Source organism: Nicotiana tomentosiformis, chromosome 4, assembly GCF_000390325.3.
Source record: "Nicotiana tomentosiformis chromosome 4, ASM39032v3, whole genome shotgun sequence".
NCBI classification, from domain to species: domain Eukaryota; kingdom Viridiplantae; phylum Streptophyta; class Magnoliopsida; order Solanales; family Solanaceae; genus Nicotiana; species Nicotiana tomentosiformis.
Genome location: NC_090815.1, coordinates 72032296 through 72058641, shown reverse-complemented (window position 1 = coordinate 72058641; position 26346 = coordinate 72032296). Strand labels below are relative to the sequence as shown.

The 26346-nt window shown below is 35.8% G+C and overlaps 2 protein-coding genes and 2 long non-coding RNA genes across 6 annotated transcripts in view; 2 read left to right on the top strand and 2 right to left on the bottom strand.

Moving 5' to 3' along the window:
- Positions 1-26346, bottom strand: part of LOC104120800 (gamma-glutamylcyclotransferase 2-3) — a 200653-nt gene that overhangs the window by 29999 nt on the left and 144308 nt on the right. The gene's annotated exons all lie outside the window — the stretch shown is intronic.
- On the top strand, positions 163-17620 carry LOC104120801 (uncharacterized). Of its 3 annotated transcripts, none has more exons than XM_009632644.4 (10): positions 163-314; positions 3427-3650; positions 4405-4438; positions 8969-9105; positions 9763-9829; positions 13138-13237; positions 14690-14853; positions 16376-16422; positions 16520-16570; positions 16994-17620. In XM_009632644.4, exons 1-10 carry the CDS (start codon positions 242-244, stop codon positions 17378-17380), a joined length of 1284 nt encoding a protein of 427 aa, XP_009630939.1. In that variant the 5' UTR covers positions 163-241; the 3' UTR covers positions 17381-17620. The 3 variants fall into 3 exon arrangements, with proteins under 3 accessions (XP_009630939.1, XP_009630938.1, XP_009630940.1); XM_009632643.4 differs by having other exon boundaries at positions 3427-3689; XM_009632645.4 differs by lacking the exons at positions 163-314; positions 3427-3650; positions 4405-4438 and adding an exon at positions 6664-6982.
- LOC138908976 (uncharacterized) lies at positions 9836-12105 on the top strand. The gene is made up of 2 exons (XR_011415448.1): positions 9836-10106; positions 10338-12105. It is a non-coding gene; the product is annotated as an uncharacterized lncRNA (long non-coding RNA).
- LOC104120802 (uncharacterized) lies at positions 18135-19650 on the bottom strand. The gene is made up of 2 exons (XR_691739.2): positions 19516-19650; positions 18135-18771 (listed from the first exon to the last, which is right to left on the bottom strand). It is a non-coding gene; the product is annotated as an uncharacterized lncRNA (long non-coding RNA).

Here is a 26346-nt window from a genome sequence, read left to right as displayed (position 1 = left end):
AATATGTTTGAATAATCACATTTTGTGTGGAGTCTTAAAATCATGGGTCCCTTTTTTGTTGTGGTAAAAAAGATTAGCTGCTCCTTAAAACATAATCATAAATGACTATAAGTTGCAGTAATATTTTAATTTGTGATCATTTTTTAAAGAGTAATCTTAAAAGTAGCTATTTATGCAAATGGCCACATGTATATAAGCTGGTAATAAAGAAGACCCGGTTCATAAGTGGTCTCCTCCGTCAATGGCGAAGCTGAAGACGGATTCTCCTCTCTCTCGTCGCATAGTCCTCTCCTTCTTGCACTTTCTAGATTCTGGTACGCCTCTGACAATTGCCCCACATATATATACATGTGTGTGTGTTTACGTATATAATTGTGTTGAAATGAATCCATACAAGATGTTTCTCTTTTCTGGACGTAGCTAGTCAAGATCAGTCTATAGGAGTACTTATAGATCAGAAATTTGTATGGATTAAAAGGAAAAATAAGCTTCACGGGGTATGCTGTTCAGCATTGAGACACATGGTGCTAAATCAGTGAAAATCAGTTTATTTCATAAACTACTGGCTGATTCTAGGCAGGGATGATACTAGCTGTAGTGGACTGCATAGATAAAGTTGTCTCGCTGACTAAGTTTCCCTTTAAGGGGATTAGGATTAGAATCTTACAAGGGCAGCTCAATGGAATTGATGCTCTAAAGCCAAACTTCAATATGAGGCCTAAAATATGTTTCTTAAAATTCGTATATATTTTTATCTGATGTGACAGCTTGAGAAAAAAATGTGAAAAAGAATGAAAAGGAATGTGAAATAAAATTATTCAATGACCCTTGTTGTTTGGCAAAACAGTGAGAAAGGGAAGGAAAAGAGAGCTTGATTTGATAAAGTACAATAATTGAGTAAATTGAACGTTGTGCCACTAACTCGTGTGCTTGTCTGCCTCCCAGCTGAAACACGGGAAAAACGTTTGGTTCATGTGAGGAAAAATAAATGACAGTAGGTTGGATTATAAGATAGGTTTAAGTGATTAAATGAATAGACAAATAATCCGGCACTGAATCTTGTATTATATGAAGGGAAACTAAACTTCATACGGTACAAGTAGCTTTAAGTGGGGAGGAGGAGGGAGAGGGGTTTAGGATTAGACTGTTTTATTGATTTAGGTACAAGTGATCTTCTCAGTGTATGCTGTTCAGACCTGAAACTCATCAGTGAACTGTGAAGCATTAGTTTCTTGTATTTGGTAATTGACTGGTGTTGAACCTGATTACAATCTTTGATGCCAGTAGCTTTAAAGGGATTTAGCATGAGAATCTTAAAGTGACGGAAGGGAAACTAATCTTTGAAAAGTATGTTAGGAGTATTTATTACTGACACATGTGGGTCGTGGGCACAACATTAGGGACTTGTATATAGCAACTGATGTGGTTCTAGGTTAGAAGGCATTGTTTATTGAGATTAAAGAGTTACATTTTCTTTTGAGAATGAGTATCCTACCAAGGTTTGAAGAGAACTGCAAATAGGAACTTCCTGTTGCCGATTTTTAGCATTTAGAATACTGTTGGAATTCCGAACATAGTTGTTAGGCGAGTAAATCACATATCTATCCTCGATTTTGAGCTAAGATACAATTTGACTGTATCCCTATGGTATGAACTTGGTGTTTTGGGTGATCCATAGAGCAACTGTAAATGAATTCCAACGAGATTATGCTTGCATGTGAGCATCATAGATTAAAAAAGTGAAAAAAAGATCGTAAGCCAAAAAAATTGAAAAAGCTCCTGACCAACTGCTTTGAAAGAATAAACAGAAGTAAGCGAGAATCATAATGAGCAAATGATATTACTAGAAAAAAGAATAAGCAAAAACATTAAGTGAAAAAGAAAAAGCCCTAACCATCACTGCTGTTGCCTCTCATCCCCCACTGCAAAGTCTGCTCAGCCATATAACCATGCTTTTGTCATCCAGCCTTTGGGTGAGTAAAGGCTGGCCACCCGCAGCCTGGATATTTTTTTTTTTTGCATGTCCTTTCCGTTCCTAATTTTTTTCCCTAGGTGCTGGTCAATTTAGATTTGACATTATCAAATAATTGGCATATGTGTAGGGGCCAGGAGCACACTGGAAAAAGAAAAGAACTTAATAGAAAATGTAAATGCATCATGCAACTTAAATGCAGCTTATTCTTATATAATTATCCTCTTTTTACCAACAACAAAAGATACAAATACAGTAACTGGAATGAAAAACTAAACTGAAAAACAAAAATTTTAAACTCAATATAATGCATCTTGCAATAGATTAAATGAAGACGACATGTTGCTTTTAAACTGTGCAAGTATCACTAAAACATGATGCAGACGGAACACATAGGATGTTCTTTAAAGTAATCGTTTTCAGGCTTCTGGATCTCTTCTTAGAGCAATCACAGCAAGATCAACATTCATGGAGATTTCACTTGGTGAACCATGGCAGTTTTGGGAGCCTGAACCTCTGGAGAAAATTTTCAGAGCTTCGTGCTACAGACTTTGGGTGGAATAGAATTTCATTTGTCAGATTCTGCATAAATATTCTTTTCTGTCCGTTCCAAATATCAAACTTCTGAGAAATACATTACTGTATAACACAAATCATAATAAATCCTGACCAAAGATTTAAGCTTTTTAATCATTACTCAATAAAAAGGATTAAACATTCTGACAAGCAAAAGTGATATGAGCAGAAACTATTATACACCCTTCTTCTCATTCTTTTTGGGTGCAGATTGCCATGCAAAAGTATCAGCTAAAAGAGTAGTTTGCTAATGCAATTCAAGAATTCAAAGTTTAATGGATTGAACAATTGGCCTACAATATTTATTAAGCGGGAAAAAAAGAAAACCAGACAAGATTTAAAAGGTCTACCAAATTTTGAGTGTAACAACTTTAGGAGGGCTTACTCTTGCACTCTTTGACTGTAGCACATGCATTCCTGAAACTAAGCCTCCTTTACTAATAACATTTATCCATGATTTGAGTTTGAGATTTTTAGCTGAACAAATAAAGGTTGAATCTTGTGCATTCGGAGTGCGACCCTCTAACCATAGAAAATCCATCAATAAACATCTACAACCTGCCCTCTCTCTCCCTCTCTCCCTAGCTCATGTGCACGTATTACTTCTCTTCTGTAGCCCCTTCACGATTGGGTGGAAGTCCTAGCACCGCTTGACTGGGGGAAGAATTGGGAAATACCAAATCTTTTTTGGAAACCTCATTGCTATGAATAAAGCCATTTAGATGTTATATTATTTGGTGCATGCTACTTGTTTCTATTAGTCATGGTTATTTTTCTGTTTTTATTCTGTTAAATTGTGAAGTCTCCTCAAATCTTAGTTTCAATGTAGAGTGAGTGAATTTTGCATCTACTGACTGTGTGTATTCCTTGTTACATAGTTGAACCTGCTTCTGGAGTTGATGATGAAGGACTTGAGGTTGTTAAGCAATGTCTATCGGAGGCCTTTAAGATTGATCCATCATCTGCTGGTTATGCCTCAAGTTCAGATTCCTTAGTGGACATATTCAGTTCACGAGAAGCGATTGAGCAAAGCCAAATAAATTTGGATCTCAGGCATGATGTATCTTCATCAGATGCTCCTTGTTCATCATCAGGACAGAAGGTAGCAGATGCTAAAGATACAGATGGATCTCAGTTTCTGGTCTAATTCTACCTTTTTTCTCTTGCTATTTCTCTTAATTTTGTGTAGTTATCTTTCCAGCTTTTGATTCTTTTTAATATTTTCTCCACAGTTCATGTATTTTAGGTCTATGTCATGTTAATTCTATCTACATGTTTGGTTTCTCCTTTCTGTCTTCTATATAGTGGTCCATTAGTTATGCAATCAGTAAACCTGTGAGGTTTAAATTCATTCTGCTGTCTACATCTATCTGCTCTTATTTTCTATCACCATATAGACAATAATAGTCTCCCTTCATGGTTTGGCAAAAGTGGGATATTTGGGGCATGGCCATGATATGTGCTTGATGCTATGGAATTTTCGGGATAGATTCAGATTTTGCTTGGGAAAGGAAATTTTAAACCAAATTCTGTTGCTAGACAATCTTTTCTTGAAAGAACTTTAGTTTTTAAGGATGGAGTTGGTTCAAGCTATCATTGAAATGATCATCAAATGCTTACATCTGGTAATACTGTGTGCTTGGCTGTACAGCCATGGCAGAGGACTTATTGTACATTCTCTGTTGATGTTGACATTTGTTATAATCATAACCTATTTAGATCAAACATTAGCTACTTTTAATCTCCTTCATATGTTGCAACCAATCTGTGAGTGAACTTTTAGTCTGTGGTAGCCTTTTACTTTCCACATACTTGTACATGATTTACCTTTACCTCATTTTGTTTTCTCTAAACAGGCTGATGAACGGACAAAAGAAGCTCCCACTTTTGGTAAGGCTAGGCTCCAAGTGCCTAGGTTTTTATAATATCTCAATGAAGGCCTCTGTATATTGTCCCTCTGATTCTTATCTAACTAGTGTACCACACTTGACCTTCTCACTGTTACTCTTTCGTGTCCATACGTTTGTGCTGTCATTCAATTTTTATCTCATGTCATCTTCAGTGACGTTAAAGGCTTGCTTGTAGCATGCTTAAGCTCTGAAGTTATGTGAAGCCCAAGTTAGAGGGTCCCCCTTACTTAGGTGGCTCATGACTGCAAGCTCCAAGGGACTAAGATATATGCCTCATCGCCTTGAATTCTGTCTTTAAGAGGGCTACACTTGGCAATAGATATAGTTGGCAAAACAATAGAGTAATTATTATAAATTGTGATTAAGGAACTCTTTTGGTGGTCAGGAATATGAAATTAGAGAAGTGATATACAAGCCTAGTCACTAAAAACTTAAAAACTGTATTTTTACATCTAAATAAAAAATTTATAATGGTTTTTCAACTTGCTTGACATGATTTTTATTTCATATATTTTGCCTAGTTCTATTTTTTGTTAATTTGTTTATCCTAAATGATCATTGTTTGTGTTTATAGTGATTCTTACTTGCTACATATACTTTTATGGCAAGTAAATAATTATTCGCTTTTTCTTGCATATATTTATATATGTAGATCTGATATATGTGTTTGTATTTTATTATTTCTTTATTAGCAATTTCTTCCCTAAAGCGCACGAGTTGAATTGAGCTTTGCGTTGAATGCCCTAACATGCTTTTTGCCTTTCAAAACTCTGGTCAATCTTTTTGGCAATGAGTTCATTAATACCTCAAATCTAGTTGCCTTTTACTTTAATTTTTTCTCCTAGTTTCACAGTAATTCTTTATACTGAAGCAAACCATGAAAAATAAGGTCAAAATTTATATACATAGTTACATACATACATAATGTGTGTGTGTGTGTGTGTGTGTGTGTGTGTGTATATATATATATATATATATATATATATATATATATATATATATATATATGTATGTATGTATGTATATATAAATATGTATGTATGTACATATGTATATATATGTACTAGTCTTAGGGTACGCGCTTTGTGCGTGTACCATATATTAATGAGTACAAAACTTGTATGAATCATATATATTATTTTTAAACAATATGCTTAAGTTATGAAATAAAAATTTAAAAAATTATATTTTCTTGAAAGTAATGAAGGTAGATCCCATTTAGCTAGTTCATTATGAAAAACATCGTGCCCTGTGGAAGTCTTTAGATGCCTTATTGTGATTTCTGAGGACTTCTTTGAAAATATCTTATGAAAATTATTGCTATTGTGTGACATAATACTCGAAACAAACAAGTGACACAAAAATAGTTCATTACAGTTCTCCAAAGATTTGTCAAATAATGCAAATTAAAAATTAAATCTTTTGGTCTTTTAGACATTTTGGAATGAAAAGGTTGGTTCTATGGCTCATAGAAAAATAAACTAATAAGTGACAATGTAAAGTCTAAAAAAAAATCAATATTGAGTTAATATTTTACAAAAAAGAACTTAATATATAAAAAAAATAAGAATTTGTCATTTGTTGGACAAATGCAAAGGAAGGAAAAATAATTAATGATAACTCATTCAGAATATTTTTATTTTCTACTGTTTCATCCTTATTACTTTAAGTTTGCATTTTCACCAACTTGACTCTCAATACGATATTGTAACTAATTTCTGTTTAACTGTCAATGCAGTTCTTATGAAAATAAATTTACGTACACTACGAGTTTGCAATTACTTATATGATGAATTTGTAAAATAGTTGAATTGGATTTTCTAACTAATTAGTTGATTCAAAAACTTATTTTGTTAGATTAGTTCAAAGATTTAATTATTCATTCTCAACATTAGAGGAAATAATTTTCCTTATTCAAATTCTTAATGTTACATCATCCCAAATTTTTAATGTTTAACTATAACTATATTATTATCCAATAAAAGTCTATTTTCAAAGGATTAAAAAACCGATCTGACCTTTCACATAGAGAATTTTAGTAGTTTTTAAAATTTTAAATATTGGAAAGATAATTAAATTATAAATCTTTTTCAATGTAAAATTTATCTGTAGCGTATAGAAATTACTGATCAACATATTATAATAATAATTTCTAAAATTTAATTATTTTTAATCACTTTATTAGATTGTAAAAATCCAAACCCCTCAATATATTTAAGTAAAATACCACAATAAAAAAGATACTACTTTAAGTCAGAATGTTAACTACATACGAATATTAGAGAAAAAAATAAATGACTATTTTGTGTAGAGTAAACTTTATTTTTGAAGGGTAAAAAAGGCGAACGACATTTTGCTAAGGGCCTTCGTGCTTTTGATATAGTATAGATAAATGTCATACAAGATATGTATAAGGGATTAATCACAATTCACAAGTGTGAGAATAGCAGGAGATATAGAGGAGTTTCCAGCAACTGCAGATTTACGCCTGGGGTTTGCCTTGAACCTGTACTTGTTTGTATAGGTATGTATGAGTTAACCAATAGTATACATTGTGAGGTTTCATGGTGAATGCTAGTTGCCAGTGATATTCTGTCAAACAAGCGATGTAGTCAATAAAAAGTTTGAATTATGGAGAAGTACTCTTGAAGAATAACAATTTAGATTCTCTACTTCTTGTCTGCATCTTGTATATTGGAGACTTTCCGCCCTACTGCACGTCAATAAATTCACCTTAAAAGAGAGTAACAGTTTTAGATAAGTATAAATTATACAAACTCTATATGCTACAAATTAAACCCATAAGATAAATGAAGGTGAAGTCTCGATTAAACAAAATGAAGGTGAAGTGAGGTTAGACAAGATTGTGGTTTCTAAATGTAGAAACTCAGATATCTAGTTAAGTCTTCCAGCAGAATGACATTATAGATGAAGATGTGACACATTAGATTAAAATAGTATGACTAAAATGGAGTGCTTTGATAAAAAGATACTTAACGAAGGGAAAGGCAAGTTTCATAAAAAAAGGGTTATCATACTAGCAATGCTATGTAGGGGTGAACGTTGGTCCTCTGAGTCCAACATATCCACAATATTGATGTCTCAAAAATGCGAATGTTAAGATGAATGTACGCTTATACTAGATTGAACAAGACTAGAAATGACCACAACCAATAGAGGGTGTAAGTAGCACATAAAGGGGATAAAATGATAGAAGCTCGTCTAAGATGGTCTGGCTATTTCCTACATAAACTGCGGTATGCATTGGTCTGTAGGTACTACGATAATTGAAGGTGCTAAAAGAATTACAAGGTAGATTTAAAATCAAATGGAGAAAGTTGTCTCAAGAGACCTACAACCTCTCATAATAAATACGGACTTAGCTAAGAACGGAAGAAATTTGAAGTAAAGAATCTATTGAGACTACTAACTAGTTGTATTAAGGTTTAGTTGTTGTAGCACTTACATTAGGTCTAGTGTTTGCGGGGAGTCTTTCTATTCTGGATAAGATGTGCATGCCTGTCTTTAGGAGAAGCAACTGTCACTCGTGACAATGGATGCCTGCTTATATTAAACTATCCTCAATCTCTTTCTGTAAAAGCTAGATTCTTCTCTTCCCTTCTCCTTCGACCCAAGCAAAAGGAGCATGCATTTTCTCATAGTGTGAGAAAATGAGGTCGAAATCTAGTTCTATTTATCATTCAGAGAGTTAGAAAACTAGACATACTGTCAAAGGTTGGGTTCTCTAGGGGATCGACTCCTATGCTTTGCATTATGTAAGTTGGGCTGCTCCAGCTGAAGTGCATTAGAAACTTTTGTCCGTGGGATTGTCGGGGAAACACCCGATATATGACTCCTTTTAATCTGAATAAAGACGTACGCAAGTATAAGGATAAGTGTGATGATGTAATTGGTACCATATAGACAATTTTAGTATTTGAATGAAATGGGCCGAGTAGAGCGGGGTGTTTATAGAGCTCATATAGATTACATCCAACTTGTTTAGAATTTGGGTGTAGTTGATTGATTGTTAGATGTAACGAAATCATTCTTGTAAGCTACATCCGTGTTGCTATTTTCTGGCCCATACAAAATCATTCTTCTAAGCTAACTGTCTTGCTATTTTCTGGCCCATCTTCTTTGTACTCCTATAATTCATTTGTATTTGGGTTAATTATTTTCCTTAGAATGTGGATGTGGGCCTTTAGTTAAAAATGACATACATGTAGGCTACACACATGGTTACAAAGTATAGCAAGCAGGGGCACCTACTTTTCTTGTAATCCTTTTTTTCCCTGTTAGCTATCGATGCACGTTCTTGGGTGGCCTTGTCTTCGTCATATCAAATACATCATCTAAATGTTTTAAACCTTGTTTTGCCTTCTTTCTTTGAGTATCTTACAAGATATGTTTGTGACAGTGTCAGGTAAAAGTGTCTCTCTTTCTGATTTGCCCTACGTTCTGTCCTGCTTTATGTTAATCAACTGATGCTGTTTATCATGCTTTGCAGGTATATCCAAGGATGAGATCTTTGGGCAGTTTTTTGATGCCCTTGAAAAAGCTCACTATTTTAGAAGCTTGCCAGATGGAAAAGATGATCAGGCTCAGCTGGATAGAGCATCACGGGTATTTCACACTGCTTTGGAGGTATATATTGACAACGAGTTATTTCATTCATGTTTCTACTATTGTAGTGCATCAGTTTTCCATACTTGATGGAATTGGTTGAGAAAACACAGCATTTAATCTTCACCTGGTGGTTTCCATTTTTTCTGTTTTGAACAAAACTTTGCTTCAAAATGGTGCTTTTTCCAAACATTGATGACAGTATCTTCTGTTCCCCATATGATTAAAAATACTTTCTAGAGTAGAATGGCTCAAAGTTCTTTTGAAAGAGCTCATACTCCTTTTGACATCATTGTGACCAGCTAAAAGGTGAATCTATGCAGTTGCATGAAGTCCTTCTACTCCCTTATGACATCACTATGACTGAGGTTAAAGGGGAGACTCATTGTTAGCAAAGGCTCGCTTGAGTGCGCTTAAGGATATTTTTGATTAGCTTAGACGAAGCTTCAATGCATTCACCAGGGCACTAATACATGCGCTTCATCTCTATGCTAAACTCTCTAAAGGGCTCATATTTCAATTGATGAATTATATTTTCTATGAATAGGAATAGACATTGAGTATGTCACAGTTTGTTGTGTACATATACTAGCTACTGTTGCTTCTGTCATGATTGTCAAAATTATTGCAGTTCTTGTTCGAATATCTTCCTACAACCTTTATCGTTTATGGTTTTAGGAGATGCAAAAATCAGGATGTGCTATGTTAAATCGAAACAACCTTGCTGAGACCTTAAAATCACAAGGTACTTTGTATTTACATGTTTCTTTTCTTTAAGAGTAAAGATATTTTATTGATGAAACAGCAAAATGCTGAGATTACCAGTATCATAAACTATATCTCGTTTTATGTAAGGAGTCAATTAGATGTAAGTCATTTATGTTTTGCATTTTACGCCAAAAAAAGAATATTGCAAAGAGCTATCCTTTATGCGTTGTATGACTTAAGTCTTCTTATCACAACATCTGTATTCCTTTCTCTCCATACATGCGCGAAGGCACTGTATTCCAGATGTTTGCATTGTCTTCCTTATTTTCTTCCCTTTAAAAGCTAATCACTAGCTTTTGCTAGAATAATATCGTAAAGTCAGAGAAGAAGAAGAATGCCATTATAGAGGGATCAGCGTGTAAACTTGAAGGGCTAGGGAACTCCTTTAGCTCAATAATGAAAGTTAGGGTCGATCGTAGGAGGCCTTACCTCTTAGATGGTCCAAGCAAGTCATTAAGCTATTGGATGGATCCTCCTAACTGTAGTTACTTACATTCTATAGCTTGTTTCACAATGTTTGGTATCACCCATGGCGAACAGAATATATTTAGAAATAAACTCCAGCCTTGCCGGCTAACAGGGAACTTTAACAGTAAGTGTTTTGCAGTTTCCTCCGTTTCTTCACACTAGTAACAGCTGCTAACTAAATTGAGGCCTTTCTTCTGCAAGTCCTCATTGTTAAGCAGGCTTCATATGCTGCAATCTAAGTAATCAATGTTTAACAGGGTTTTGATTTTTCAGATTGTATTCTAAGGCCATCGTCTTCTTTCTTTCACAGAACTATTAATACTTCATAGCAACATTTCACTGTAATTCACCCTCTTCTTTTTTAGAAAAAATCGTAATTTACTGACCTTGCTGTCCAAGCCGAAGGGTCAGGTTCAATAATAACTTGTTAGCTCCTTCTAGCTTACTGAAGAAGTAGGTTATGCTTTCCATTTCCCGATCTTTAATGTCTCTTGAGCCTGATGTCCCATTTATTCTCAATTATACAATCTTCAATATAGGCCTTCTTGTCCAGTGCCAAACTGTATAGCTAAGGAAAGGCCTTCTCAGTATATTTTGCTATAGCCAGAAATTTTCCTAGTACTTGATTTTCCTTCCATATCCAACTTTCAGCTTTACAAGATTGGTGAAATGTTCCTCTTTCTCAAAAAAAAGATTGGTGAAATGTTCATAGTCCCTTTATATGTTTCCAAACAGATATTAAGTTGTATGAATTCTCATTATTGCACCCAAGAGAATGGCCTATCAGTCGATGAAGCTGGAATAAGGACCCCAGTCAAGGCAAAAAAAAAAAGAAGTTGCGAAATCTCGGTGGAATTTTGGAAGAACACGGGTAGGGCATGCTTGGAGTGGCCCACCGAGTTGTTTAGTGTCATTTTTAGGATGAAGAACATGCCCGACGAATGGAGGTGGAGTACGATAATTCCGTTGTACAAGAACAAGGGTGATATTCAAAATTGCAACAACTATAGGGGTATCAAGCTGCTAAGCCATACTATGAAAGTTTGTGAGAGAGTGTTAGAATTGAGGGTGAGTAGGAGTGTGCTTATTTCCGAGAACACTTCTGATTCATGCCGGGTTGTTCGACTACGAAAGCCATTCACCTTGTTAGGAGATTGGTGGAGCAGTATAGGGAGAGGAAAAGGAATTTGCATATGGTGTTCATTGACCTGGAGAAGCATACGACAAAGTTCCGAGAGAGGTTCTATGAAGATGTTTAGAGGCTAGCACTGTGCCTGTAGCCTACATTTGGGTGATTAAGGACATGTATGGTGGAGCTAAGACCCGGATAAGGACAGTAGGAGGAGACTCGAAACACTTTCTGAGAGTGATGGGGTTGCATTAAGGATCAACCTTAGCCCGCCTGGCGATGGATGCACTGACGCGCCACATTTAAGGGGAGGTGCCATGGTATATGTTATTTGCAGATTACATAGTTCTGATTGACGAGACGAGAGGTGGTGTTAACGAGAAGCTGGAATGTTGGAGATAGACCCAAGAGAGGAAGTTTCAAGTACCTTGGATCAGTAATCCAAGGAAATGGGGAGATTAACGTAAATGTCGCACATCGTATCGAAGCGGGGTAGATGAAATGGAGGCTCGCATCCGGTGTTTTGTGTGATAAAAATGTGCCACTAAAACTTAAAGGTAAGTTCTACAAAGTGGTGGTTAGACCGACTATGTTATATGGGGCAGAGTGTTGGCCAGTCAAGAACTTTAATGCGCAGAGAATGAAAGTAGCTAAAATGAAGATGTTGAGATGGATGTACGAGCATACCAGGTTAGATAAGACTAGGAATGACGATATTCGGAAAAAGGTTGGAGTGGCCCTCATGGAGGACAAGATGCGTGAGGCGAGGCTAAGATGGTTCGAGCATGTGAAGAGGAGAAGCACTGATGCTTCAGTTAGGAGGTGTGAGAGGGTGACTTTGGTGGGTGTGCGGAGAGGTAGAGGTTGCATGCTGTTTGATTGCTATCCTTTGCTTTAAGTTTTCTTAATATCTTGATGTTATAGCTTGTTCTCACTGCTTTTTTTTCATTCTTTCTTGAGCCGAGGGTCAATCAGAAACAATCTCTCTGCTCTCCCAGGGTAGGGGTAAAGTCTGCGTACACACTACCCTTCACTGGGTTTGTTATTGTTATTGTTATTGTATAGAGCTAGGTATTTTCTTCCCATCTGCCTAAGCTTTAGTAGGCAGAGTTACTAGATAGATGCCTGCACTAGTGGAAGGATGCAGATACTCGGTGAAATAGTTGAGTTGCGTGTGAACCGGTCCAAATACCGTTGTTTTCAGAAAAATGAAACTTCACTAATCATTTTGCTATATTTGGACCCATTTCATTCAAGGCTCACCTAGTTTCGAGAATATTTAGGAAAAGACAACTAGTTGAATCACAATTACCACATGAATTATCATTACTTCATTCTATAGGGTAACCCTGCAAAACATTTTAAGTTGCACTCAGGCTACGCTAGTCTTGGCTCACAGTAAGCCCAACTTTCTTCCCGGCCTTAATTCAGCACATGGTCCATTTTGGTGGGCCGGAGGAGTGAGCTTTGAGCTGCCTCAATTTAATTGGGAAGAATAATGTTGTCAAAAGGTCAGTTTCTAATTCTAAAGCAATTCATTGGCCTTGAATATCTCATAGATATGTACTCAAGGTTGATGTCTACTTGCGTAAGTCTTTAGTTCCAATGTTGAAGTTCCCTTTCTTTTTTGAAAGCGTTTGCTTAAAGTTTTCTTCTTATTTTTTTTTCTTTCTGGGATATTATAATAGGTAATAAAGCCATGCAGTCAAAGCTTTACTCTGATGCTATTGAGCTGTATACTTTTGCAATTGCACTTTGTGAAGATAATGCAGTTTACTATTGCAACAGGTGCGTCATTATCACAGTGATGGGAGAACTTGATTATTGCATTTTCCATGAAAAATTAGTACTTCCTCTGTTCCATTTCCTGTGACACTATTCCCTTTTCAATCTTCCGAAAAAAATGACACCCTTCAATATTTGGAAACAATTTATACTTCACATTTTACCCTTAATGACATGCTTTTATAGCCATAAATGTCATGACATTTTTGAAACCACAAATTCCAAAAGTCTTTCTTTGTTTCTTAGGGGTCATTTGGTAAAATGAATTGGATAAAATAATGCATGCACTAGCTTTGTGTATTGATAATACCTTGTTTGGTACACTTTTTGAACCTATGTATTAGTTATGCAAGCATGAGTTATACACCCTATTTGGTATTATCCTATGCATAACTAATGCATAGGAAACTATGGTATTAACAATGCAATGGGTTTTAATGCATGCATTGGCTTAGTTAAAGACAAAATTGCCCTTCAAAATTTATGCTTGATTAAAATATGCTATCATATTAATGCAAGTTAGATGTAAATTTTTTGATACTTAAATTGCTCCCGCTATTTATATCTATACTCCGCCAATTTTTTCATTGTAAATTTATACTTCCTCCGTTTCAATTTATATGAACCTATTTCCTTTTTAATCCGTGCCAAAAAGAATGACCCCTTTCATTATTTGGAAACAATTTACCTTTATGCAATGATTTATAGCCATACAAAATATATGAGACTCATTTTACACCACAAGTTCAAAAGTCCTCTATTTTTTTAAACTCCGTGCCCAGTCAAATGGGTTCACATAAACTGACACGGAGGGAGTATATCTATACTCTACTACTATGTACTGAAATGCACTTGTAATCAACTCATTTTCCATTTATTTTTTTAATTCAAACTTTCTTTGCCTAATAATCCAAGAAAGTGGGAAATAAAATTATATCCCTAGTAGATAAATAAATACTTAGCATATTTCCTTTTTTATAAATAAATATTCAGTTATATACTACAATATAGGTAGACAAATCAAATAATTTTTTTAAAACCTTTTTCATATAAAAACATTCCTCAACATATGTTTCTTTTAAAAAGATAAAGTGATGGACTCGTTATGAGTCTATTTTTATAGACAAACATTTCTTTTAGAAATTGTGCAATGCTTTAATACATCAAATCAAACAATGGATAAGAAATATGTTAGTATAACTAATGCCAGCATAACTAATGCAAGCATAGCCAATACCAGTATTACTAATATACCGTATTCAACATTATTCTTATGCACCCTACCAAATGACCTCTTAAACTCCATGCACAATCAAACAGTGCCGCTTAAAATGAAATGGAGGGAGTTCTATTTTATCTTTTCTTTGAAAATTCTAATAGCCGTAAATTGAATCTTTCTAACCTGTAAATAGTTATCGTGGCCTATTTTGAGATGAGGTTTTGTTGATGTATCAGGGCAGCTGCTTTAACCCAAATCCACGAATACGAAGCAGCAGTTCAGGACTGCCTAAAGTCTACTGCAATCAACCCCAATTATAGCAAGGCTTATAGTAGATTGGGTTTTGTCTATTATGCTCAAGGGAAGTACCGTGATGCCATAGAGAAGGGTTTCACAAAAGGTTGGATAAGAGTATCTTTTTTCTTTACTACCTTATCAAAAAAATATCTTTTTTCTTTACTAGTTATTCAGTTTGTGTGTTGTTTATAAATTAACATCTTGGTATTTTGGAGTACATTATAGTTTTTAATTTATTGAGGATGGTCATCATTAAGCTCTGACTAACTTTGATATGTGCGTACTAGGGTAGTTTGTAGTAGTCGTGTTGCTTCTCATGCTCTATAATTTGTTTCAGTTAATTTCATTAGTTCAGTATGAAATTTGATTTGTAGTTCTTTCCATGACACATAGCAGTTCTAAAAATGTTTTGGTGATTGCTAGCCAACTGTGGTTTGGGATTTGTCAATGAAACCATTATACATAGAATTCTTTCAGGAAAGCTATACTCTGAGTCTCTCTTTTCCTTTTTATTGATTTCTATGTCCTTCAATATTTAAGATCTTTTTTGATAAGGTTACAATATTTAGGTTTTATTGGTTCTAATTTTTAAAAATGTATAAAGATATAGTATTCACTTGAATTTGTTTTTGTTGGAATTAACAAATATGAAAAATAGCATGAAGTGGGTTCCTGTAAAATGGCAAACAAGAAGAATGTAGTAAATATGATGACATATTATGAAGATGACTGTAGCATGAAGAATGGCTTTATAGACCTCAGCTAACATTACTGCAACTTTCTGGAATCGTGCTTATTTGGAGTTTCTACAGCCTGATTTCACGTTTTCAACAGGTTTATTTAAGCCCTCTACTTGAAAAGGAAAACAGAGTGTTGGCTTAAATGTCAAAAACACAATTGGATGTCTGACAAAAACGGATTCTCCTACTCCATTAATGAAAAAATTAAAGCACCTAAGGGTGTGGCCTAATGGTCAATTAATGGGGAGGTGAACCATGAGATTTTCAAATCCCAGTGGAGACCAAAAACGCTAGGTGATTTCTTACCATCTGCCTAAACCTTGGTTGGCAGGTTACTCGATACCTATGTTGGTGGAAGGTAGTAGGTATCTTGTAGTACCCACTAAAGCATGACTACGAAAGTCGACTAGAAGCAATTTAGAGAATAGAAAGAAAAACAAGTCAAAGAAACTGTTCTTGCCACAACCGATGTCCATCTCTAATGCCCTCGCTCTCCGTTATTTCTTTCTTCCTCCTTCCCTCATCAAGAGATAGTGAATGGAGTTCCATCCCCAAACAACCAATAAATGGATAAAAGAGAATCAAGACGGAACTGGCCTTACACATGCAAACTGGGGCATGGACTGATCTGTGGCTATGAGGGACTTGTTTTGGTGAAATGAAGATTTGTGTATATTATGTGTTGTATTGTGGTGCTCGGTAATGGGTCTGGCTACTTGATCGGTATTGGTCTTGTGAAGAAGTGTAAAGAGGTTTTGCACATTATCTCTGTCATCCGTGTTAGAAATTTTGATGAGCAGTACCAGAATACGAACATGTGAATTTTGTTTTCTAGTTAATCCCCAAGAAGAAATCTATATCTGACGTAAACCCTTTTTTGTGAAGCATTGCAGTTGGATCCTAATAATGATTCTATCAAAGAAAATATACGGGTTAGTTTCTATTATAGATTGCAGATGTTAAGTTTATTAGCTGGAAATGGTGCTTGCGATATATTCCAAGTATTACTCTCGTATTTTAAACTTGTAGGTAGCAGAACAGAAGTTAAAAGAAGAGCAACAGAAGAGGGAGCATGATCAGGTAACTGACAATTGTCGCATTGCAGAAGAGCTTTGTTAGATTTATTAAGTTGATAATTACAAGTTATGTAATTAACACCCAGATCATGGGCTTAGCTCAATACTACCTATAGTGATTTGTCTGTCTGTCCTCCTCAAAAAAATAAAACAAATTTTTTGATATGTCTGTCCGTTGTAGCACCATCTAGTACCGCATTATTGTGTGAGAAAACTACAATGAACATGTATTGATGCTTATTCATTATCTTTCTGTTTAAAAAGAAAGAGAATGGAGCATGTCTCTGTTATTCAGCCCTCTGACAACGTGGTTATAATATTGGCTGCGCATATCTAAGATTTGATTCCATTTATCCATTTACCATCTAATTTAGCAACGGTGAGCATTTAACTAAATTTTCATTTTGTATCCTTTGGTCTTTTGCAGAGCTCAACTTCTGCGAGTCATGGACAAGAATCAAATCAGCAGCCTGCTGGTGCATCTAGAAGTCATGCCATGCCTCCACCCTTTGCATCAATGTCATTCGACGGCAATGGCATTTCTGGTATTCCTGATTTGACTAACGTGTTTATGAACATGACAAGAGATGCATTCCAAGGGCAGCATGGCCCAAACGGGTCTGAAGGAAGCAGCGATAGTGATTCAACTAACGAGCCCGGAATAAGATTAGGCAGGAACATCAATGTCAATTTTGGTGAACAGATGCCTGAGGAATTGACTGGGGCCTTGAGGTCTGTTATGGAGATGTTTTCAGGAGCACAACCTCCCAGGAATCCTCAGGACAGTACGAATGGAAGGTCAACACCAAATTGAGGCAATTAATGGTTGAGAGCTTCATTCTCGAGTTGATAACATCTCCACCCTTTTACGTGTTCCTTTTTGGTGAATGCACTCTTGCATTTGAATTGATTATTTTCCCCTCAACTTGATATTGTAAATCCAAGATCTAAAACTCTCAGGTTTGCAGTGTAAACTAAGGTGCTTCGTTGATGCTTTTGTTTTTCCAGAAAACATAATTATCAAAAAGCTTCAAAGTGGCCTTTTTGCAGTTAACATCTTGAGGTTCAAATATACTGGTTTTATGGGAATTGCGCTATTAGAATTATTTCTTTTGAGGAAAAGGGGACGTGAGGATCTTGGATCTCCCACTTGTGGGAAAAGTTCGGAAGTGAGTAGTGTTTACTGGGTTCTATAATCGTCCCATAATTGGCTCTTTAGGTTGATTGTGATAATGCCAAAAGGGAAGACTTTTAATGTAGACTTTTTGCTTTTATTCTTCTAAATGAAATACTGATAATCGTACATAGGGAAAAGACAGAGGCAGAAGGAAATGTGAAGAACCGATTCCTTCCCCTTTCAACAAGAGATAATAATTTCTCAGCACAATGTGAAAATTAAAATTAATTGCTCTTTCTTTCATAGGTGCAAAGTGGAATTTTGCTTTTTCTTTCTCTGGAAGACAGTGTAATAGAGCGTACCTTAACTTTAAAAAAGAAGAAACAATAAATGTAAGTTATCAAAAGAAAGAAAGAAAGAAAGAAAAACAGAGTCAGAAATGAGTCTTCGATCACCAAAAGCCATGCCCACTTCATATCCTTGTAACTACAAAACTTTGATCAAAAGCAATAAGCCTCGCAAACGACTAAAAGAATCCAAAACACAGCACAGACGTATAAAAAAATCAAGTATAAAAAATTCTCTTTTCTCGAGTTAATTTGGTTGTGGTCTTCATTGCTCAACGAGTCCCTTGTGACTGACTCTAGGAGATTCCCATAAAGAGTAAAGACTTAGTGTATTGAAAAATAGGAAAAGAATGACAATACTTCTAGCTTCTCGAAAACTCATATTAGAGAGTATATTCAATTGCAGCCATTGCAACAAGTGCTGTACTACAACTTTTTTTCCTTCAATTATCGACTAAATCAACTGAAAACACAATGGCCATATCTTAGGAACAGCATATATATACAAAATGTACTCGTGCAACAGCAAGGACTCGATTGGCAGCGCAATGTGACTCAACAAACATGCGGTGATGGAAAAAACAAAATGCTACTCTACTAAAGTCTACAGATCACTTCACTCGTGATTTTTTTGGATTAAGGACCTAATTATTTCAAAGAAGTCAAGCTAACCTGATAAATTGTTTATAGCATAACTCCCACACCCATAAATTAAACGGACATAAATTCATCACCAAGTACCTGTTCAATGTAACAAAAGGGTTGTGAGTAATTGGGCAGACATAAAAAATCATCGGCGAGAGAAATTGACATCGTCATTATTTCACAAAACAAATTCAAATTAAAAGCCTAAGTTAGCGTTTTCCAGAAACCTCAACATGTCACGCACCACCTAACACTGCTGGCAAGGCGAGCCATACACAAGAACAAGATAATATCTTATAAGTGTAATGGTCATAAGATAGAAAATAAAACCATAAACACCTCAAAACCATTTTTAAATTTTTAGGATCCCGACGAAGTCAAACTTTGACTGCCTGGGTCAACTTTCTGTCAACCTCCCCCAAATCCACTGAAACATACTCCAACAGATAGTTCTCACCTAGAGGAGTCCATATATATATATATATATATATATATATATATATATATATATATATATATGCTCAAAGTCGAATCTTGATCTGAAACGAGCATATACGGAGGTTTGACTCATTTTTCAATACCGAGTAAAATTACTACCCGGTCTACGGACTCAAAATTCAAATAATTTTATATTCACACAAAGCCCACAAATCAAGTATTCCAAATTCATAATCAAAATCTGATTTTTATTAGAACTAGACGGTCAATTGAGCATTTTCTCAAATTTAGCACCAAAGCAATAAACCGACCAAAATCCTATAACTTTGGTGTTATACTCGTAATCGAAACATGTTATAATAATAATAATAATAATAGTCAAAGAAGGTATAAAAATGTTACCTCAATGTTTCTTTTTGATTCCCAATATTTTCTACCTTTTTCTCATAAGCTATGCTATCAAAATCTCCAAAATAAATGAGGAGTTTGGACTAGATTTTTCTTTTATAATATAGCTAGGACAAATCTTGTATTTTTGTAATTATCTCATCAGAAAAATCTAAACTTATTTCTCACTTTAATTGTCCAAAATATACCAAATGGACTTGGAATGGGATAAAATTGATTTTTACGAGTCTCAAATAATGATACGGACCTAACCATGCGGTCAAATTACTGTTTGGATCACATAAGCACAAAATAAAAGGGCGAGTTCTTTATTTTAAAAAAAGAATACTATTTATGTAAAAGCGTTCTGAACCCAAATTATGCAGACAAGTACAAAATAGCTATCACGAGCAAGCAGAAGTTTCAGAATATGACTCAGACTCCTAAACCTAAAAACGGGCCGATCATCACATTAGCCACTACTTAGAAAGACTTTCGTTCTCGAACGTTCTTAAAATTTTCAATACTAGTCGGAATTCGACAAGACGAGTTCCTACAAGTCACAAATATCGAGATAGAACAAAAGATATAATCAAATCCCAAATCCAACCACATTTAAGCAAAATGAGATGTTGAAACGTCACAAAATCTCCCACTAAAAGAGGTGTTCGTCCCCGAACAACATCAGAACATAAAGTAAAGTGTGAAAATACGTACTTGCTATCTCAAACAGTTGAGGGTACCGTCTCCGTATGTCCAACTCAGACTTCCACGCGGCATTCTCTGTCGAATAATTACCCCTCAATGCCTTCACAAATGCAACCTCTTTGGACCTCAACTTCCGAACTTGCTTGTCAATAATAGCAATGAGCCCCTCCTCATATAGTAGATTCTCATCTAGCTCAATCTCCACAGGCTCACGTGACTCGAGTCACGAGGATACTACTGAAGCATCAATATATGGAATACCAAATGAACTGTAGAAAGTTTCGGTGGCAAGGCCAATCTATAAGCATCTAAACCAACATGCTCCAAGATCTCATAAGGGCTAATAAATTTCAGGCTCAGCTTGTCCTTCTTACCAAATCTTATGATGTCTTCATCGGCAAAACTTTCAAAAAGACCTTTTTGCCCTTGGCAAACTCCAAATAATGAACATGTCTATCGGCATAACTCTTTTGACGACTCTTAGTTGTCACTAGTCTTTCCCTAATCACTGTCACCTTATCCAAGGCATTTTGGACCAAATCCGGTCCTCACAACTGTGCCTCTTTGGATTCAAACTAGCCAATAGAAAAGCAACATCATTTATCATATCAAGCCTCATATGGGGTTGAATACTCAACTGGTAACTGTTGTTGTAAGAGAACTCTGCCAAAGGTAAGAAATCATTTCAATTTTCACTGAAATCGATGACACAAGCCCTCAATATATCCTCCAGAATATGAATAACTCGCTTAGACTGTTTGTTAATCTAAGGATGAAAAGTCGTGCTCAACTCAACTTTATAGCACAAAGAATGCTGAAATGACTTTCAAAACTCAGATGTAAACTGAGAACCTGATAAGAGATGATAGAAATAGGAACACCATGTAGTCTCACTATCTCTCAAAAATGTAACTCTGCCAGTTACTCAACAGTATGAGTGGTAAAAACCGGCAAGAAGTGTGCCGACTTAGTAAGGCTATCAACAATCACCCAAACTAATCAAATTTTTCCAAAAATAGGTAATATGCCTTCAAAAACCCATAGTGACAGGTTCTAACTTCCACTTATGGGTATTCATGTAATCTCTAAACCACTCATCTCAACTACGAATATATCTGCAATATGTTATCGACTTAATTATCAAGAACCATATCTTGTAGCCTTTACTTCTTGTTCCTTCATCCATACAAATCACACATAACCTAATACTACCTCATGGAACCCAAAAGCATAAGGTATTCAAATATGTAAATTTCTGAAGTCCTTACTTAACCTGATTACCGTTCTAACACAAAGAAACAATACATAAAACCTCTTAAACTATGCTTCTCAACCAGAAGACTTTCGTGAGATATATTCTACTACACTTATGCATATTTTGTCCATCTCCAGTATTGCGAACTATCTATCTTGTCCAGCAACAACTTTTTCAAGGTATCCATATCAAATCATATAACATACTGTCCACATTAAAAGAGATAGTTTCACTTCTAGAAATTCAACCTGTAAACCTCAAGAGTGCAAGAATCCTCATACTAGTGAACTCTAACTTGTCCACGTAAATAACTGTGAAGTCACCTGTACAATCATCTCGTAAAGAACATTTCCATTAACTTCCTCATGTCAAACTAGAAAAGTGTGAATCTCATTGGCTACCAGTCATACAATTTCTCTAACACTTAGTCAAATCGTCCATAGACTTAATTCTATATGTCTTCTATAACCCACACCCTTTCCTGGTGATACAAGATAATACTACCATACTCTTAAGCGACTTAAATCACCTGTGCTGTCTCTAACTCAAGATCTTCTGCTCGAACATGAACGGCAATTAACATTCAATCCTAATATCGCATGATCAACTATTTTAGTAACAACCCCATATCTTGAGTATAACAATTCAGTTATCCAATATCGCATGATATCGCGCTGATACACCATATCTTGAGTACAACAATCCTAGTATCGCATGATCTCGCACTGATACTCAACCAAGCTTCTCACAAGCTCATGTAGTACTAATCGTATCACATTCCAAATTATCCATCCAATGCACGCCTATCCTTGTGACAGTCGTGTCATCTTGCTCAAGCTATACAAACTCTCAGCGTAGTACATCTATTCCATTGGATTGAAATAAAACTCTTTATATGTAACGACCCGACTAGTCGTTTTGAGTATTTGCATTCCGTTCGGTGGTTTGAGATCGTAAGTAGCTGCATATGAGGTATTATGACTTGTGTGTATGGTCGGTTTTGATTTTTGAGTGGTTCGATATTGATTTGGAAGAATGATTCTCATTTTAGAAGCTTTAAATTAGAAGAGTTGACCGAGTTTGACTTTATATGTATTTGACCTCGGATAAGAGTTTTGATGGTTCCGTTAGGTTCGAATGATAATTTTGGACTTGGGCATATGCCCGAAATTTCATTTGAATATTTCTAGAAGGTTTTGGCTCTAATTGGTGAAAGTTAGCAATTTGAAGGTTTGGAAAGTTTATAGGTTTGACCGGGAGTTGGCTTCGATGTTATCGGGTTCGAATTATTGTTCCGAAAGTTGGAATAGGTTCGTTATGTCATTTGGAACTTGTGTGAAAAGTTTGTGGTGATTCCGTGTTGTTTAGATGTGTTCGGCGTAAGTTTGGAATTTAGAAATTTAAAATAGTTCATTAAGCTTTAATTGAGATGTGATTCGTTATTTAGATGTTATTTTATGTGATTTGAGGCCTCGAGTATGTCCATGTTATGTTTTGGGATTGGTTGGTATGTTTAGACGGGGTCCCTGGGGCCTCGGGTGTGTTTCAAATTGATTTCGGATTTTTGTGGACTATGTTGCATTGCTAAAGAATTTCTGGTTCTGGTGTTTCCGTATCTGCGGAGGGTTGGCCGCATATGCGAGACTGTAGATGTGGGATTGTGGTCGCAGAAGTGATGAAGGTTAGAGATTGGAATGTCCGCATATGCGGAATTATGGGCGCATCTACGTGATCGCATAAGCGATTATTTGGGCGCAGAAACAAGAATGCAGGTTGGGGGCTACGCGCAGAAGCGAAGTTCTTATCGCAAAAGCGACGCCGCAGATGCGACATTTTTATCGCAAATGCGGATATGCCTGGGCAGAACATATAAACTCGAGGGTTGAGTTGGTTTTAGTACATTTTGAGTTTGGTAGCTCGGTTTTGGGCGATTTTCATGATTTAGATTGGGGTAAGTATTTTTTACTCGGATTTGATTATTTTACATGATTCTATCATTGATTTTGGCATTTGATTGATGAATCTAAAAGTGAAATTGGGGGTTTTTGTCAAAACTTTTCTAAAGTAAATAATTGGGTTTTGAACATCGATTCCGAGTCAGATTTGAGTGAAATTAGTATGGTTGGACTCATATTCGAATGGGTTGTTGGAATTTGTGAGTTTTGTCGGGTTCCAGGGTGTAGGCCTGGGTTGATTGTTTGGTTGACTTTGAGTATTTGATTAAAGATTCGACCTTTATCGTTTGGGTTTGATTCATATGGTATTATTTGATGTTTTTGAGTTGCTTTTGGCTAGTTTCGAGCTGTTCGGAGGTCTATTCGCACGAGATGGTATTTCTAGAGTATCATTTTGGCTTGTTCGAGGTAAGTAACGTATCTAAACATGGATTGAGGATATTCTACCATTGGCCTTGGTATTTATTATGTGTTAGGGGTGACACACGTACTAGGTAATGGGCGTGTGTGCGTACACCGATTTTTCGTGATCCGGGTAGACTTTAGGCTACCATGAGCCTTGTTTGCTTTCATGCCTCATTATATCAGTGTTTTCTCTACTTGTATGACTATTTGAACTATGTTTCATGTTAGAAATCATGTCTAGGTTATGTACTTATTTGTTTGAGACATGATAGGGCTAATGCTATTGTTTTGAGCTATTTTCCTTAATTGTAGTCACATTCTCAGTCATAATTCTTCATCCGTATGTTATATCTCAGTCTCTGTACATTAATTATTTATTTTATCACATGCTGTTGTTGCCTTTTATACGCGATATTGTTTGCCTGAGTTCTATGAGATATGGGCCATTGAGACTTGAGCGGTTGATGACTGATGTGGGTCAGAGAGCCATATTCTGATTGATATTTGGATTAGATTGCGCGCCACAATAATTTTGATATTTGGATCGTTTTTCACACCACAACGGTTTGATATTTGGATCATGTTGCACACTGCAAAGGATTGATATTTGATTAGCGCTTGGGCAAGGATCCTCCACGGAGTCTGGTATATACAGTGAGCGAAGGCATATAAATATATGTGCTTTGGTAAGGGGTATTTTTGCCAAGCACCCATACAATGTTGAGTGTTATTGTGTGTGTGATAGTGAGGGGCATTTGTGCCAGGCACCGTGAGTGTGCTGAGCGTGAGTGTACTTGACGGTTTCGCTGTGATGTTAATTTGACATGTACATTTGACATGTTGGCATAGAGATGTATTTTCCTCATGCTAGACGGTAATATGACATTGTTGAGTTGGCATGTATATTTGACATGACAGGTAAGTATGGAGATATATTTTCCTCATGCTATACGGTAATATGACATTGTTGACTTGACATGTATATTTGACATGTAGGCATAGAGATGCATCTTCCTCGTGTTAGATGATAAGTGAAATGTTACATGTTGTCGTTAAGTTAGAAATCACAGTTCTCTTGATAAATTCATGCTTTACTAATTTCGGTGGTAAGATGTGGGACTTGACTGTTATATTTGAAAAGCATGTCTAATTTTCAATATTTTTAAACGAGTTGAACGTGATAGCTCTCGAGTTGTACTATTTACTATCATCATTATATCACGTGTCATTATTGATTATTGGTGTTGGACACTGACCTTCTTCTGAGCTCGTCACTGCTTTCAGCCTGAGGTTAGGTTTGTTACTTATCGGGTACATGGGGCCAGTTGTACTCATACTATACTTCTGCACATTGCATGCAGAACTTGGAGCTGGTGCTTCTGTGTTTGGCGGGAGCTGGCATTAAAGATGTACCTGTTTTTTCGGATATAGCTACCACTTGTTTTTGGTAGTTTTAGATTTATAATCTATTCATGTATATTCCAAACAGATATTGTATTTATGTCCATACAACTTTGTAAATCTAAGTCTTAGTAGTTCATGACTTATAATACAAATCCTTTAGTTATTGTACACAAATTCAGTTATTTCACTTACTGTACTCTTATTATTTTCATTAAAGTTAGGTTAACTATTGCTTGGCTTACCTAGCGGATTGTGTTAGGTGCCATTACGACTAGGAGAATTTTGAGGCCGTGACATCATAAGAACCTTATAAGAAGTCACACAACCTCAAACCTTCTCATAAGAGATAACTCACATGTTTAGTCGCAATTCAATATCTTTTCGTGACCCTACCATGGTTGCTAACCTCCATGTGATCAACTGATACTCCCGAGTGTAGTCGTTTAACACATAACACTTATTACATAGCGATCTGGCTAACCAATCCAAATCCGCAACACTATCCTCCATTATCCTATAAGGATGTAGAAGCACCTATTCAATTCCTGAGCAACTAACTGCAAACCACGGCTATCTCATAGCTCACTGTACCATCATTCACATAGCTAGGGAAAATACCGTACTAAAGCGTCTGTAATACCTTACATTAAATGAGGGTATATGCTGTTACACCCCATACTTTCAAGTTAGAATTCATCTTAATTGAATCAATATAAGTCATATAATTGAAGGACCTTTACAAAGGTAATGATGGGTTAAAACAAGTTTTAAGGAGTATCATGAGGGTTGAAAGGTTAAGAAGCTAATCGAATCAAAGAAATTAAGTTTCGTCGAAAGTCGGCAAGTTGGGAATGTTATAACCCGTACTTGTGGGGTGAGACTAGGGTGATTAAGATGATAATAAGGTAATGTTATGAGGTATTTTAGTCGTTTGATAGTCTTGTGTTAAGTTTTAAAGCCAAGCGAGTTATGAAACAAAAGTCGATAAAAGTTGTCGCAATTTACGTTTATTATTTTTCTGAAAATTTAGGTCTAATGTTACTGAGATTATCTATCAATGTATTTGGATTTTTGGGGTGATCTATCCACCAAACTGAATATATACGAGTCTAGTTTCCA

What these genes read in the sequence shown, in the direction of transcription:
- LOC104120801 (XM_009632643.4), top strand. Translation starts at nt 242, where the DNA reads ATGGCGAAGCTGAAGACGGATTCTCCTCTCTCTCGTCGCATAGTCCTC. An exon ending in TATTTCACACTGCTTTGGAG is followed by an intron (nt 9,106 to 9,762) that starts GTATATATTGAC and finishes TTATGGTTTTAG; the next exon opens with GAGATGCAAAAATCAGGATG. An exon ending in CTATCAAAGAAAATATACGG is followed by an intron (nt 16,423 to 16,519) that starts GTTAGTTTCTAT and finishes TTAAACTTGTAG; the next exon opens with GTAGCAGAACAGAAGTTAAA.